We start from the raw sequence: 14,572 nt of genomic DNA, 5'->3' as shown, positions 1-14,572 counted from the left end.
ATGTAATAAAAAATTTTAGTTACCATAAGGTTGTGTTGCTTATTAGATTAATAAAAAAAATTAAAAAATAAAAATAATAAGCTATTTACTCTTTAATTATTATACAAATTTATATTTATATAAATATTTATTTGAATTAATCTTTGTTGTATTTTGGCCATTTCATATTGCTTTCAATTATGTCTGATTAGTAAAAATGGATATGCATAAAATATCCCTAATTTAATAGTAATTTTTATTAACCCTCTTTGGTATGGAAAAATATCATTTTGCTGATCGTCTTTTAAAGAAAGATATACTTTAATATTTTTATAATTATCGTATTTTCTTAAATAGAATAAATTAGCAATTTATTAAACGCACACAAGTTCCAAAGACAAAAAAAATACAATAAAATAATTTCGAAAAATATTGAAAAATATTAAAAAACATTTAGTTTTATTTTTAAATAATTAAATTTTTTATAAACATATTACACTTTTTTAATGTGTAATTTCTGTAGGCTTCTACTAAAAATATGTAGAAGAGGGAAAGTTACATTGTCATTTAAAAAAAAAAAAAAAAATATACACATTTCATAAAGCATGTGACATAATCAAATATAAAAAATTGAAAAAATAAATTGATTTGTATAAAAAAATTAAATAAATAATAAGTATTTTAATTTAAAAATAATGATGAATAATAAAAAAAAGTAATTAATAAGTGATTAATTGTGAAACTAGAATTATTATAAAAAGGATAATAAATAAAGAACTAAATAAAATAAAGTGTAAATGGAAACATAATTGTATATAGAGTATTAAACATATAAATAAATAAAGGGATAAATCAATAAATGGCAACGATAAATAAATAATAAATGCAAATACTAGTAGTTAGATTAAGAGAATAGGAAAGCAACATCCTCTTTGACAATGATAAACATATGATTAAAAAAATGGAACTCCATTATCGGTACAATCTTTGCTAAGAAGTTTGGGTTATTCCTTCATTTTTTTTACATTTATAACAATTTGGCTAGTTAGAAATATTTTGTTAATAATAGTACCATTTAATTATGTTTAAAAAATTGTAAAGAAAAATATCTGGGCATATATGTGTGCGTTTTCCATGTGTATCCCCAAAAGGCGGTATTTTCAAATTAATAATGAAAATAATATTAATAAACTTGATAATAACAACAGTAACTTCTCGAATAAATCAAGGGATCTCGATTTCCTTGTGGGTCCACAAATAATAATATGTGAAAACTATAAGAGGCTGACCAATAATACAAAAAACAATCCAAAAAAGCAGATTTCCTACATTTTTGTTTTTTTTAAAATAATCACTGTTTGTTAAATGCATTAATGGGATTTGTCCAGTAAAAAAAAAAAATATATATCCAAAAAATTTAATTTTTAATGGGATTGTAACTAAATATTCGTGTAATAATGCTGAAATAATAAAAATAATAATCATCGAAAGTTTTCTACTAACCCCATAATAAACTAAAGGTCTATTAACATGACGATAAACAAAATAATAAACTGGCAAATTCCATTTTCTCCAATATTCCCCAAAAGAACTAGCATTCCACCAATCTTTATAAAATAATCGGTCACCAAATTTTGTAATTTCTGCTAACACATTACACCAATTATGAAATAAAACAAAAAATCCAAGCATCCATATATATATAGTTAAGATAGAAACTTTCAACATACTTTCCATAATATGAATAAATCGTATTGTTAAATTTGGTGATTTAAATTCTTTCGTTTTAACAGTCTGTTCAATAATAACAAATAAATATTCATTTGTTACTATATATATTATTAGTAGTGATATAATAGCTACTGTCATATGCTTAAAAACAAACCTCCAATCAATTTTTTCTGATCTAGGATATGTATATTGAAAACACATAGTAGGCATAAATATATATGTATAATAACTTTTAAACTGTAAACAATATGGATAACTTTTAATATAATTTATATCAACTAATGAATCTTCTATTGTGTTTAAATTTGGTCCTTCAATATATAATTTTCTAGTATCATAGCAAACATGATGAAAGGAATATGTTTTAAAAAACCAGACTATGGATGTTGTTAATAATATTGATGCTAATATCGGTTCTCCTTCATATTGTATAACAACCATATAAGGAACTAATAGCATAAACATACTATTAATGCATCTTAATAAAAAAATAGAAAAATTTACATGTTTCCATTCATTTATTTTGTCTTTATTGTTTTCATTAAATTTGGCTTGTTCACTATTAGGTTGTTCTGTATTATTAGAGTATTTTGTTCCGACATTTTGTTCTTCTAATTTATTTACACCATCTTGATCATTTTTTTTTATTCTTTTATAAACATTATCGTTTTCATAATTGTTTGGAGATTCGACAATTATTTGAGAAGATTTTTCATTTTTTGAAAATTCATAATCAGGTAGTTTATTATTGCATGTCTCGTCAATATTAAAATTATCTTTTATAAATATTTTTGTGATTTTTCCATTTTTTGAAAGGAAATAATTGCAAATCCAACAAAAGAAATATCTTTCTATGATCCAGCTAAAAACAATACTAATATATAAACAAATAAAACATATCAGTATAGGTAAATTTTTAGTTATATAATGACGGCTAGGTATCGGAATACTATCAAAACCATATTTTTTAATATTTTCTAATATAATTCGGAAATTTATTACAATAATTATTATTAAAAACAAATTACAAAATCCTTTTAAATTTGTGTCCGCAAATTTATGTGTCAATAAGCTGATCTGTTTTTTTTTATGCAAATTCTCAAACAAAGGTCTACCTATATATTTTTTGGTTTTATCATTTTCATCGTTCATTTTCTACGTCACCTTTTGTCGTTACTATTTGTTTCGTCTGTATATACTTTTTCAATTTTTTATTTATATTTATATGATTACAATTTCCCCTTTTTCCAAGCTAAACACATATACTCAAATATAACCATTCAACACCTATATATTTAGCAAACTTCGTAAAAAAAAATACAATAATAGGATAATAAATGTAGTAATAATATAATATCTGCCAAACATACAAATATCCTATCTCCAATATAATATTAAAAATATCAAAGGGAAACGTCAGAGGGTTTTCCGCTACTCATTTTATACGGTTACTTCGCTAGGTTCTTAAATTTTATTTTATATTTTATTTACATGTGCAAATGAAAAATGTATTTCAAAAAAAAAACGAAGAGGACGAAAGAGGGAAAGAAATAAGAAGAATAAAAGAATAGATGAAAGTGGAATCTAAAGATTCATTGTCATAAATATGCCATAGCGGTTTGTGGAAAAAAATAAAAACATTAGAAGAATGAAAAATTAAGAATATATTAAAAAAAAGAAAAAAAATATATTAATAATATATATAATGTTTATAATACCATGTATACATAGCATTAAAAGGAACAACATAAATATATATTATTTATTATATATATACTATGCATTTATTAATGTTCATAAGTATTCATTCATTATTATTACTATTATTACTTTTTTTGTATTTATTTTAACAAAATGCCATATTTTATGCACAAAATAAAATTAAAAAAAAAAAATGAATTTTATTAATAAATATATATGTATATATGGAAAAGATACGCTAAAATGGATTTTGCGTGAAAAAAATATAGCATATCATACAAAATGCATATTGAAAATTTACAATATATATTTTACATTTATTATATTCATATGTTTATTTTATTATTCAATTTGTATTTTAATATGTTTTATTTTTTTTTTTCATGAAATTTCCTTATCCATGCGGAATATTCTTTTCTTTTCGAATGCATTTTCTCAAAAATATTTTGTGCCGCTTTTTGATTTATCATTAATTATGTCATATATTTTTATTTCATTTAAGTTACGATAAAACATGTATATATATATTTTTAAATAATGGATCCCTTAATATATTCCCGAATATATTTTCTTTAAGGTTATTTCTTAAATCCATTGGATGTACTTTCCTCTATTTTTTCTCTCCATCCCATTTTGTTACAATACAAGTAGTAATTAAAATAAGGGGATTTAAAAAAAAAAAATAAATAATAAGGAAAACAAAATTGAGGAGATTTACACTGTCTCTCCTATTGGTTCACCATCATACATATTAATATATGTATTTACAATTTTCGGTTTAAAGAATAAAACCAAAATAATTAACAATTAAATGTATAAACAAATCATATAATGGAATGTGTTGTAGAATTTTAATGAAATTTCAAACAATTTTATTTGAATGTGGTCTATAAGTATATTAGCTTTTATTCATTTTATTTCCATTCGAACCCTTTGCATAAAATTGGGATAAAGAAAATTTATATGTACATGACGGATAAGTAGATATTACACATTTTTCAATTTTTTTTTTTTATTTTTCTCTTATTTACTATATTTTCATTATATTAATCATTTACAATACAACCCAATTGATGCTACAATTTCAGTATGGGAAAATTCTTTCGATACTAAAAAAAAGTGATGATTGTAAATTTTGTGTTTTTAGTATACTTTAAAATTAATATTAAAAGGGAATTGTTATCATAGAATCCTGAATAAAACTACTAATAAATTAAAAAATATATATATAAATATATGTTGTGCATTTATATGCATAGATAAGGTAACCACCTTTTTTACAAGTTTGACGTTTCTTTTTCCCGAAAGAATAATATTCCAAATGTAGAAAACGAAAAAAAACTTTTTATTTACAAAAATGACATTTATTTTAAACTATATAATAACACGGTAGTTTGATTTTTAAATATGACTTATGGGCATATTTTGATAAATAATTTTTTCCATTAAAATTGGAATATATTTTTTCTGTATATATAATGTAAATATATATATATATATATTAACTTTTTTGATATCGCTTAAATTTTGATAATATATTTAAAAAACTATCACAACCCCAGATTAGTACAATTTTGTTATATTTCTAAATTTCCAATAAAAAAAAATGAGGATAGTAGATAAAGAAGAAAATAATAATGGACATTATAAATATGATACTACTGAAAGAGAAGGAAAAAAATATAATAATTCGTTAACATATGTATTTGAGAAAAATGTAATTATACTAGATTCATTTATTACTACATATTTAATGACATATTTTAAGGATGTAGAAATTAGATTAAATAATAATAAAGTCAATGATACTTTTTTAAATTATTTAAAAGAACAAGTCGAAAATTTACATGAACAGTTAAGAAATAATAATGAACAATGTAGAAATGAAGAAAATAATAAATCTGCTGAAAATGAAAATAATGAAATAATAAGTAAAGACATTTTATTATTGGACGAACAAAATGAAGGAATAATAAAATCTATTTATGAAAATATTGAGAATATATATCTCGATATATTTTTCTTACTATATACTAATGATGAAGTTGAATATAAATATAACATAATAAAAATGAATATAAATATTTGTGTTGAAAAAAAAAAAAATTATATTAGCTCAGGAGAATGTTTATTGGTTAATAAAACATGGGATGGGAATGTTAACAAAATTATGAATCCTGAACAAGTTACAACAAAAAACACATCAGATATAATTAACATAAAAAATGATGAACTAAATAAAGAGGATAGCAAATTAGTGATTGTGTTTAAAGATGGGTGTAACATGTCTGAAGAAGATAAAAATAAAATACTTAATAATTTTGTTAGCAATATAAAATTACATTTTTTTAATGAAGAAAAAGATGTTTTAATTGGTATTCAAAAAAGTTATAACAAAATATATGACAAAAGCATGTCCAATTTATCTATAAATAAATCACTTAGTTGTATAAGTAATTTTTTTTTCAAAATGTATGAACCAGATTTTTATAATTGTTCTATACATAAAAAAAATAAAATATGTTATAAAAGTTTATATGATAAATATAATGATATTATGATAAAATCAAAAATTATTAAATTAAATAAAGAAATGATAAAATACCTTTTAATAGATTCTATATTTATCCCAAGTTATGTAAAAAAAAATACTTATAAAAATATAGATGAAAATGTATACTCTTCTTTTTCGTCTTATTCTGATAAAACATCTTTAAGCTCAACTAGCCATAATGAAGAAAGTTCATCCAGCAAAAGTTATGATAATTCTTTTTTGAGTGATGAAGAAGAAAAAGATACTATATTACAAACTTCTGTAAATGATAAACGGGAAGACGATTTAAGTAAATTGCCAATAAATAATAAAGATACAAAGACGAGGGAAAATAATAAAGATACAAAGATGAGGGAAAATAATAAAGATACAAAGATGAGGGAAAATAATAAAGATACAAAGACGAGGGAAAAGAGTGAAAATAATAATAAGCTTAATGAACGAAAGAAAAAACGAGGAAATGCATTATTTTACAATAAAAATTTCAGAACCATTTTAGACAAAATAAAAAATACAATTGATGAATTTAGTAATAGTGTATTTATTAGAATTGATGGAAGAAATTTAAAAAAAGGAGCATTTGTAAATAATTCGAATTTAGAAATAAATACATTATATGATGCATTACTAATTCTAAAGAGTTGTACAAGTGTTTATAAAGAATTAAAAGAAAATGGAATTAATAAAAAAAATGAACATTATTTGATAATTTCAAAATATGTTAATATAAATATTTGTTTCATGTTTGAAGTATATATATATGAAAAAAAAATAGTAGCTATCTCTCAAAAATATTTAAATCATTATTTTGATTTTTTAAATGATATAAATATTATAATTGATATAATAAATAGTATAAAGCTATTTTATGAAAACAAATTAAAAAATACATTTGAACATGAAAATTACAAATGTCTTTTATATATCCACACATTTAAAAAAACGAAAAAAAAAAAAATTATTTTAATCAATGCAAAAAGTTGGGCATATAAAAATAAACATCCTATATATACAAACTCGTTCTTAAAAAGTTATATCTATACAAATAATAAGGGGGTTCTTGTTGATGATTCTAATTATTTAAAACATGGAATCCAAAAATATGCTAGCCCGTTTACAAATGGAGATGAGATAGAAAATGGAAATGCCGATGAAAAAGACAACATAATTTATATCAACCATGATTTATACTTTTATGATGGCATATTATATTATTGTATTGTAAAAAATGACGCTATTTTGAAAAAAAATGAAAATACATTTCCTAAGGTATTTTGAACAGAAAAAAAAATCTACAAATACATATCGTTGATAAAATGTGTACACAATTGAGTCATTAATTCATACAAGCTTTATCTTTATGTTGTCAAAAATATTTTGAACATATTTATGAATCTCAACTTTGCATATGCCATATACTTATACATTTTTTTATTTTTCATATTTCACAGGATCTTAACTATATCAAGGATGGCGAAATCGATATAGATACTTTAATGGAAACAATTAAAAAGGAAAATAATATTCAATAGTTTTTTTTTTTAAAGTAGGGAGTAAATAAAACTGCATTTGTCAATAATGACTATTATAATAATAAATTAAAAACAAAAAAAAAGAAAGAAACAAACTGGCGATATATAATACAAAAAAATAATAATTTTTTCAAACAAATAGTTACATATTTGTATATCAAATATGAACAATATATATGCACAAAAGTTTACAACAAATTCAACTCATTTTATGAGGATCTTGTTATTTCATTTTTCTTTCAATGTGTGGTTTATTTTGCTTTTTTATTTTTCTTCCAATGTGTGGTTTATTTTGGTTTTTTATTTTTCTTCCAATGCGACGGCTTGCATTTTTTAATACTTGTTTTATAATTTTTTTAGTGCTTTAAAAGTGAAAACTCGTCCCACATGGACATATTGACGTTATGTTTGGATTTGTAAAAATAAAATTTTCTGTCAAATCATCTTTATAATAATCAAGTATGGTATTTATAACATAAAGAATACAATTACTATCAATAACTAAAAGTATATTTTTTTTTTCAGTATTATTATCATTGTCATAAATAATTTTATCATTTTCTTTAATATCATTTTTATTTATAAAATTAAATGAATGAGTTAATCCATTACATCCTTTAGCTATAAAATATAATTTTAAAACATAGTTATTATTTTTATTTTGTTTATTATTCATTTCAATAATTCTTTTTATTTCATATTTAGCTTTTTCTGTTATTTTTATTATGTCTTTTTTTATATTTCTTTTTTTTAAAAGCTGTTCTAATTTTATTTCACTCTCATTTTCATCTTTACTACATAATTTGTTATTATTTTTCACCTCTTTGTCAATTTTTTTATTATCTTCATCTGTTTTGTTAGATATTTCCTTATTGTCCATATAATATTTTTTGCTGTTTTGAAATTGCTTATCTTTTTCAATTCCTGAAGGAACAAATTCATTAGAATTGTTCAGCATATATTCCCTTATTTTTGCATGCCCATTCTCAAACGGTTTAACAATTCCATTTTTGTCTATTCCAGAATCAAAGCTAAAATGTTTTTGATATTGCAGATTTTTTAAATTTCTACTAATATTATATATATTTTTTTTGTGATTTAGTGGTAAATATGTATATTTGCCTGAATGGTTATTTTTTATATTTTCTATATATATGGAATAATATTGTTTTTCATTTTTATAAACATTACAATGTTTTGTTTTTATATTATGACGTAAAAAATTATTAACGTTAAAATTATATAAGTGTGTTTTCCAAATGGCTTTATACATTTTTATAAAATTTCGGACGCTTATTTTTTTCCATTCATTTTTCCCCATATATATTTATATTCATTAATGTTATTGTATTATTCATCACATCCTGGTTATTCCATTTGTTGTATCAATTGTTTACTCAACCTTTTTCAAACTTTTTGATCGACCATATGCTTGGTACTTTTGCCGCTATTGTAATTGTAACTATTTTTATTTATTTTTTTAAATACAGTTTTTAAGAAATCAGTAGAACATGATAATATATTCTGATGATATATAACATTTAAAAAATAAAAAAAGAGAAAGAAATGTAAAAACATAAAAGTTTTAAAATTCCATTTCCTTCCATAAACATGTTTATGTATATGTTTGAAATAATTTTTGCTGTTAATATACAAAATTATTTTATCCAATATATTTAATTTATTACATTTTTACTTACAATTAAAACGAAAAAAAAAATTAAATAAATGGCTTATTTTAATATGTATCTTTTTTTTTTTTTTAATTTTTTTTACAATAATTATTATATGCGTATACAAATTTAGAAGAAGTCGTGTTTTCTCTACAAATTTGTGTATCGGAAAATAATAAATTGGTTAATTTTCCCCTATGTATATTTATAATGCTATTTTATTTTTACAAATTTTTTTCCATTTTTTTAATTTTATATATATCTCTATTTTCATCATTTAAAACATTTCACAAAATAAGAGATAATTATTTAAATAAAAAATTATATCACCTTCCTCGAATATTATATACATACACACATGTGGATATATGAACTGATATTTTGAAGGGATGATAAATAATGTGTAGTAATAATTTTTTCCATTTAATTAGGCATAAAAAGGGAGAGAAATTTTTTAACTTTAAAAAAAATGCGGTTAAATGTTATGATTATATTTTTTTTTTTATAAAAAAAAATTATAATGTTATTCAAATATATAGTACAATCATCTACAAGATATTTGTTAGCATTTGGAATATAATATGCTTTAATGTTTCTACGTCTTTCTTTATTTTTCTCATAAGAAGTCAAGATTGTGTGAGAAATAAAAAAAAAATGGCTTTAACACAATACACTGTCTAATTTATTATTTTATTATACTTTGGTATCTCTTTGCAATTTTTTTATTATTATCTTTTTATACGAATTTTAATTGATTATTATTTTTTTTTTATAATTTTTCTCATGCAAAACTTCGATAAAATAAAAAAAATATATACTGTCTTAGTTTATCTTTGTTTCTTATTGTTCTCAATTGTTTGAAATGTATGCACGGATAAGTTGAGCAAAAAAGGGGGAAAAAAATATTCATATATATAGTACCTATATAATATATATACAGTAAACCTATCATTTAAAGGCATAGGATTACATACATGTTACCTCGAAGCATGTATTGAGAAAACTGATTAACATTCCTCAATTTTTCGATCTTTGTATTTATTACAAAAGATAAATATAATGCATAAGGGGAATATGTAGATATGGAAAATTACCTTATATTTATATGTTTCAATTTTAAAAACTATTTTGATAGTTCCCCTTTTTCTTTCAATGGTATTATGAAATAAGGTAACAATTTGCTACCTATAAATACAAAGTATATGTACATGTCCAATACCTTATTGAAATAATTTTCAATTTGTTTTTTTTTTTCGATAAAATTTTAAGGAAAATATATATCACATTTGTGGTTTCACCAATTCATTGTATTTTTTATTTATATTGTTTGTCTAAAAATGTATATAAATCAAGAAAATGATGAAAACGATGAAAATAACAAAATAAACCCGAATACTTATAAAAATATATTACATAATAGAAAAAATAAATTAGGGATAATTAATAATAATACATTATTGAGAAAAAGAGATGGTAAACGCTTAGGAAATAATTATGAGTGTAAAAAAGAACTTAATAAAACAATCAGTAACAATTTTAATAATGAACAAGAATGTCTTTTTGAAAATGACGATGAAGAAGAAGAAGATGATGATGAAGATGACGATGATTATGAAATTGATGAAAATGATGAGGAAGAAGATGATGACGTTTTTTTTGAAGATGAATATGATGATGAAACTCGGGAAATAAATTTTAATTCTTATAATAATTATTATTATGAAACAAATAATGAAAAAGAAGAAGAGGAAGATAATTTTTTAGAAAAAAATATTGCATCTGATGCTGAAAAAGATGATATACTTTTTGAAAAATATGATAAATTAATAAAAAAATATAAAATGAAAAAAGAAACAAAAATAGATAACTTTGTTAAAAAAGAAACAAAAAATGATGAAAGCTATAGTTGTTATAGTTTCAATACTAAAGGAGAATATACCCATACAAATAGATATAGTGGTTCCAAGGACGGATATAGAAAATCTAGACAAACAGAAATCGAAACACAAGAAGATGTCGATGATCAAGTAGCAGAAGAAGATAATAGTAATTTTACAAATGGGGTGTTAGATCGAATTGAAGAAATTTATTACAAGGATACTAAATATAAAAAATTAGAAAGTGTAAACAATTCTAATAATAATATATGTGTTAATGATTTAAATTTAAACATAATAAGTGATTATCTAAATGTGGATATATCTGTATTTAGTAAAAAAACTACTGTATTATTATTAGGGAATGCACAAAGTGGTAAGAGCTCTTTTATCAATTGGTTCACAGAATCTTATGTACAAAATACAAATAGAATCCCTAAAGGTAACCAAATGACATATATAGATGTAAAACGAAATTATAGATTTAATTTTAAAAATTTTAAAAACAATAATTATCAACTTGGTATAGATAAATTCCATGAAAGTTATTACAACGATCAATATTCAGGGGATAACGAATATGGTGATAATTATTATGAACATGGATTTATGGGAGATAATGATAAAAATGTTATTCTTTCAGGAGAGAATTGTTTTAATATATTTAGACCATTTAAAAAATTAAAAGAAAAATCTAAAAATTTAAAAAATTATATATATGGAAAATTATGTTATCAAAATAAAATAACCAAATATATGAATAGAGTCAATTCAGTATCATTTATAGATACTAGTGGAATTACAGATGCAGATGATAATGATTATGATGAATTAATATTAAATATGTCTAAATATGTAGATATAATATTTGTTTTTATAGATTCAAATACACATTCTATAAGTAATAGATTATTAAAAATTATGAATTACCTTTTACAAAATCAAATCAATAAAGTAACAATATGTATAACAAGGATTGATATAATAGAAAAAATCAACTTATATAGAGTTGTATTTTATTTAACTCAACATTTTTTGAAAAATCTAAATATATTTAAGCAACATATTAATATGGTTAGCTCTTATGAAAATAATGAAGAATTCGAATATAACAGAAATTTGGATATTTTTCAAAATGAAGATATTAAAGAAAATAAAAAAAATTATCAAATTGAAAAAATAAATGAATTTTTTAATCGATCTATTAAATCATTTCAAAATTTATTTATTTTTCCAAAAATGTTAAAAAGAATTATAACCAATAAAAATGTTAATGAGAAAAAACACACAATTCTAAAAACTGGCAAATTTCCCATATCAGACGACCAAGCAAATATGCAATATAACATTGATCATAAAATAAATAAACATAATAATGAAGAATACTTTTACCAAGAGAAGGTACATAGACCATATATGCATGACACAATAGATAATAATTTAAAATATTTAAACTCAAAAGGATATTACCCCGATTCAGATATAGAACAAATAGATGAAGAAAAAGAAGAAAGTATTTTTAAAAAAATATTAACAAAAAGTTATAACTCATTTAAGGATAAAATATTGAATGGTAATAATGAAAGTGACAATCAAATTGATATCCAAATTGACGATGAAAAATATCATGTGAAAAGAAAGACAAGAATACGTCATTGTGACAATAAAACTTATGATAATTTTTCAACACATGATAATAAAAAAGAGAAAAGGAAAAATAAAAATTCGGATAGAGATATAGATGAAGACAATGTTAGAAATCACATTGATAAAATATTTGAAAATAAAATAAATTATGGAGATTGCTTAAAAAATATGAGTATTTTTGTTTTAGTATTATTATATGAAGTTATTACAACAATTTATAGTTTAGTTCATTCTAGTATAAATACATATTTAAATACAAAAGAAAGAAAAATAATAAATGTTGAAAAAATTTATAAACTTGATGAAGCAAATAAATTAAAGTACAATATTAATAACCTTAACGATTCATATAAAATTTTAGAATTTCTGACAATATATTTACCTGAAATACCTCATGATGTTCTTAAAAGAGAAAAATGGGCATATCAAAAACCTCCATTAATGTTTACTAAAACTGGAAAGCATATGAATAGATATAGTTGTCATGGGGACTACAAATATACTAATCAGTATGCTGGCCCTAATATTGAAATGGGAATAAATGAAGTAAACGATTTGATACATTCTACAGGTAATAACAATTTTAGAATGTATAGAAACAACAATTATAATGACCCAAATAAAAATATATATGAACGTCATGGTAAACTTTATCCTGTAAGAAGAAGTATCCCCGAAGATTTCTCACCCCATGATACGTCACTAAATCCTTACATAAATAAAAATAGACATAATAAAAATAACTATACTAAATTAAAGGATTTATCTTTATTTGATCCTGAACAAATAGATGAAGCTAGCAGTAGACATACCAAACATAACCGTGATGAAGATACCGATTCAAAATATGAGGATGAAATAAAAAGAAGCTCATATGCTAGTATAAATAAATATACTGATTATGAAAATGTTAATAGACTTTGTCCTGAAAATAATTATAACAACCGAAACAAAATAAGGAATGATGATATAAAAGAATTAAACATGTTAAATGATTTATTATACAAAATAGATGAAGGGATAGATTTAAAAACAAATCAAAGTATTTATATGCTTAAAAGAGATTTAGAAAAAATTCAAAATACATGTCTAAGAAAAATATTTGATAATAATGAAATAATTCAAAAAAATAAATCCTTACGTTTTCAAAATATAAAATTATATATTTTTAAATATATAACAATTTTTTGTGGATTTATTATATCTATACTTAGATATGATTTCTTAGTTTATTTTAATTTTATTAAACCAAAAATATTAATTAGTATATTTTCCAAATATTTTATTTTTTTCTCATCATATAATAAAAATTCATTTTTTGTGGCTCTAAATATATTACTTGTTATTATTTATGTTCTAATATATTTTAGATATAATAAAAGAAATTATTTTAAATCTTTAGACAAAAGTGATATGAATAAATTAAAAATTATTTTGCTATTTACACAAATTATATTTGATGAAATAAATCAATTACACCTTCGATTAATTGGAAAGGGGGGTCGAAACTCACGAAGTTAGGACCTACCTAAAGATAAAGCTACAACAATAGTAGGCACAAAAAAAGAGCTAGATCAAGTTCATTTGAATACCTCAGTAAGGGACCCAAACTAAAATATCCATCACTAAAACCGATTTATTATAATTATTGTGCAATGTTGTAAGCAGATCCAAACGGATTAAAAACAAAAGAAAGTTAATTCAAAAATGTTAAAGTTTATTATTAAAAAAAAAAAAAGAGAAATACGTGTGTATACATTATGTAGACATATAAATCAGAACATGATTTCCATATTAATAGACACGTACATATATTATAAATTTTTTACAAGAAAAAAACAAGCGGAAATTTATAAAAGAAAAGAACAAAAAAAAATG

General features: G+C 21.6%; 4 protein-coding genes across 4 annotated transcripts; 2 read left to right on the top strand and 2 right to left on the bottom strand.

Moving 5' to 3' along the window:
- Window positions 1–1,203: 1,203 nt before the first annotated feature.
- On the bottom strand, window positions 1,204–2,862 carry PVVCY_1201700 (diacylglycerol O-acyltransferase, putative; the record flags this gene model as incomplete). The annotated part of the gene is made up of 1 exon (XM_008625181.2): window positions 1,204–2,862. The coding sequence occupies one exon, from the start codon at window positions 2,860–2,862 to the stop codon at window positions 1,204–1,206; it is 1,659 nt and encodes a 552-aa protein (XP_008623403.2).
- A 2,155-nt stretch (window positions 2,863–5,017) lies between these two features.
- Window positions 5,018–7,497, top strand: PVVCY_1201690 (regulator of initiation factor 2, putative; the record flags this gene model as incomplete). Its single annotated transcript, XM_008625180.2, has 2 exons — window positions 5,018–7,234; window positions 7,417–7,497. 2 exons carry the CDS (start codon window positions 5,018–5,020, stop codon window positions 7,495–7,497), a joined length of 2,298 nt encoding a protein of 765 aa, XP_008623402.2.
- Window positions 7,498–7,861: 364 nt separating this feature from the next.
- Window positions 7,862–8,770, bottom strand: PVVCY_1201680 (iron-sulfur assembly protein, putative; the record flags this gene model as incomplete). The annotated part of the gene is made up of 1 exon (XM_008625179.2): window positions 7,862–8,770. The coding sequence occupies one exon, from the start codon at window positions 8,768–8,770 to the stop codon at window positions 7,862–7,864; it is 909 nt and encodes a 302-aa protein (XP_008623401.2).
- A 1,737-nt stretch (window positions 8,771–10,507) lies between these two features.
- PVVCY_1201670 (conserved Plasmodium protein, unknown function) lies at window positions 10,508–14,215 on the top strand (the record flags this gene model as incomplete). Its single annotated transcript, XM_008625178.2, has 1 exon — window positions 10,508–14,215. One exon carries the CDS (start codon window positions 10,508–10,510, stop codon window positions 14,213–14,215), a length of 3,708 nt encoding a protein of 1,235 aa, XP_008623400.2.
- Window positions 14,216–14,572: the final 357 nt, after the last annotated feature.

Source organism: Plasmodium vinckei (assembly GCF_900681995.1).
Source record: "Plasmodium vinckei vinckei genome assembly, chromosome: PVVCY_12".
Classification (NCBI taxonomy): domain Eukaryota; phylum Apicomplexa; class Aconoidasida; order Haemosporida; family Plasmodiidae; genus Plasmodium; species Plasmodium vinckei.
The sequence above is the reverse complement of the archived record's forward strand: the minus strand, read 5'-3'. Positions and strand labels throughout refer to the sequence as shown.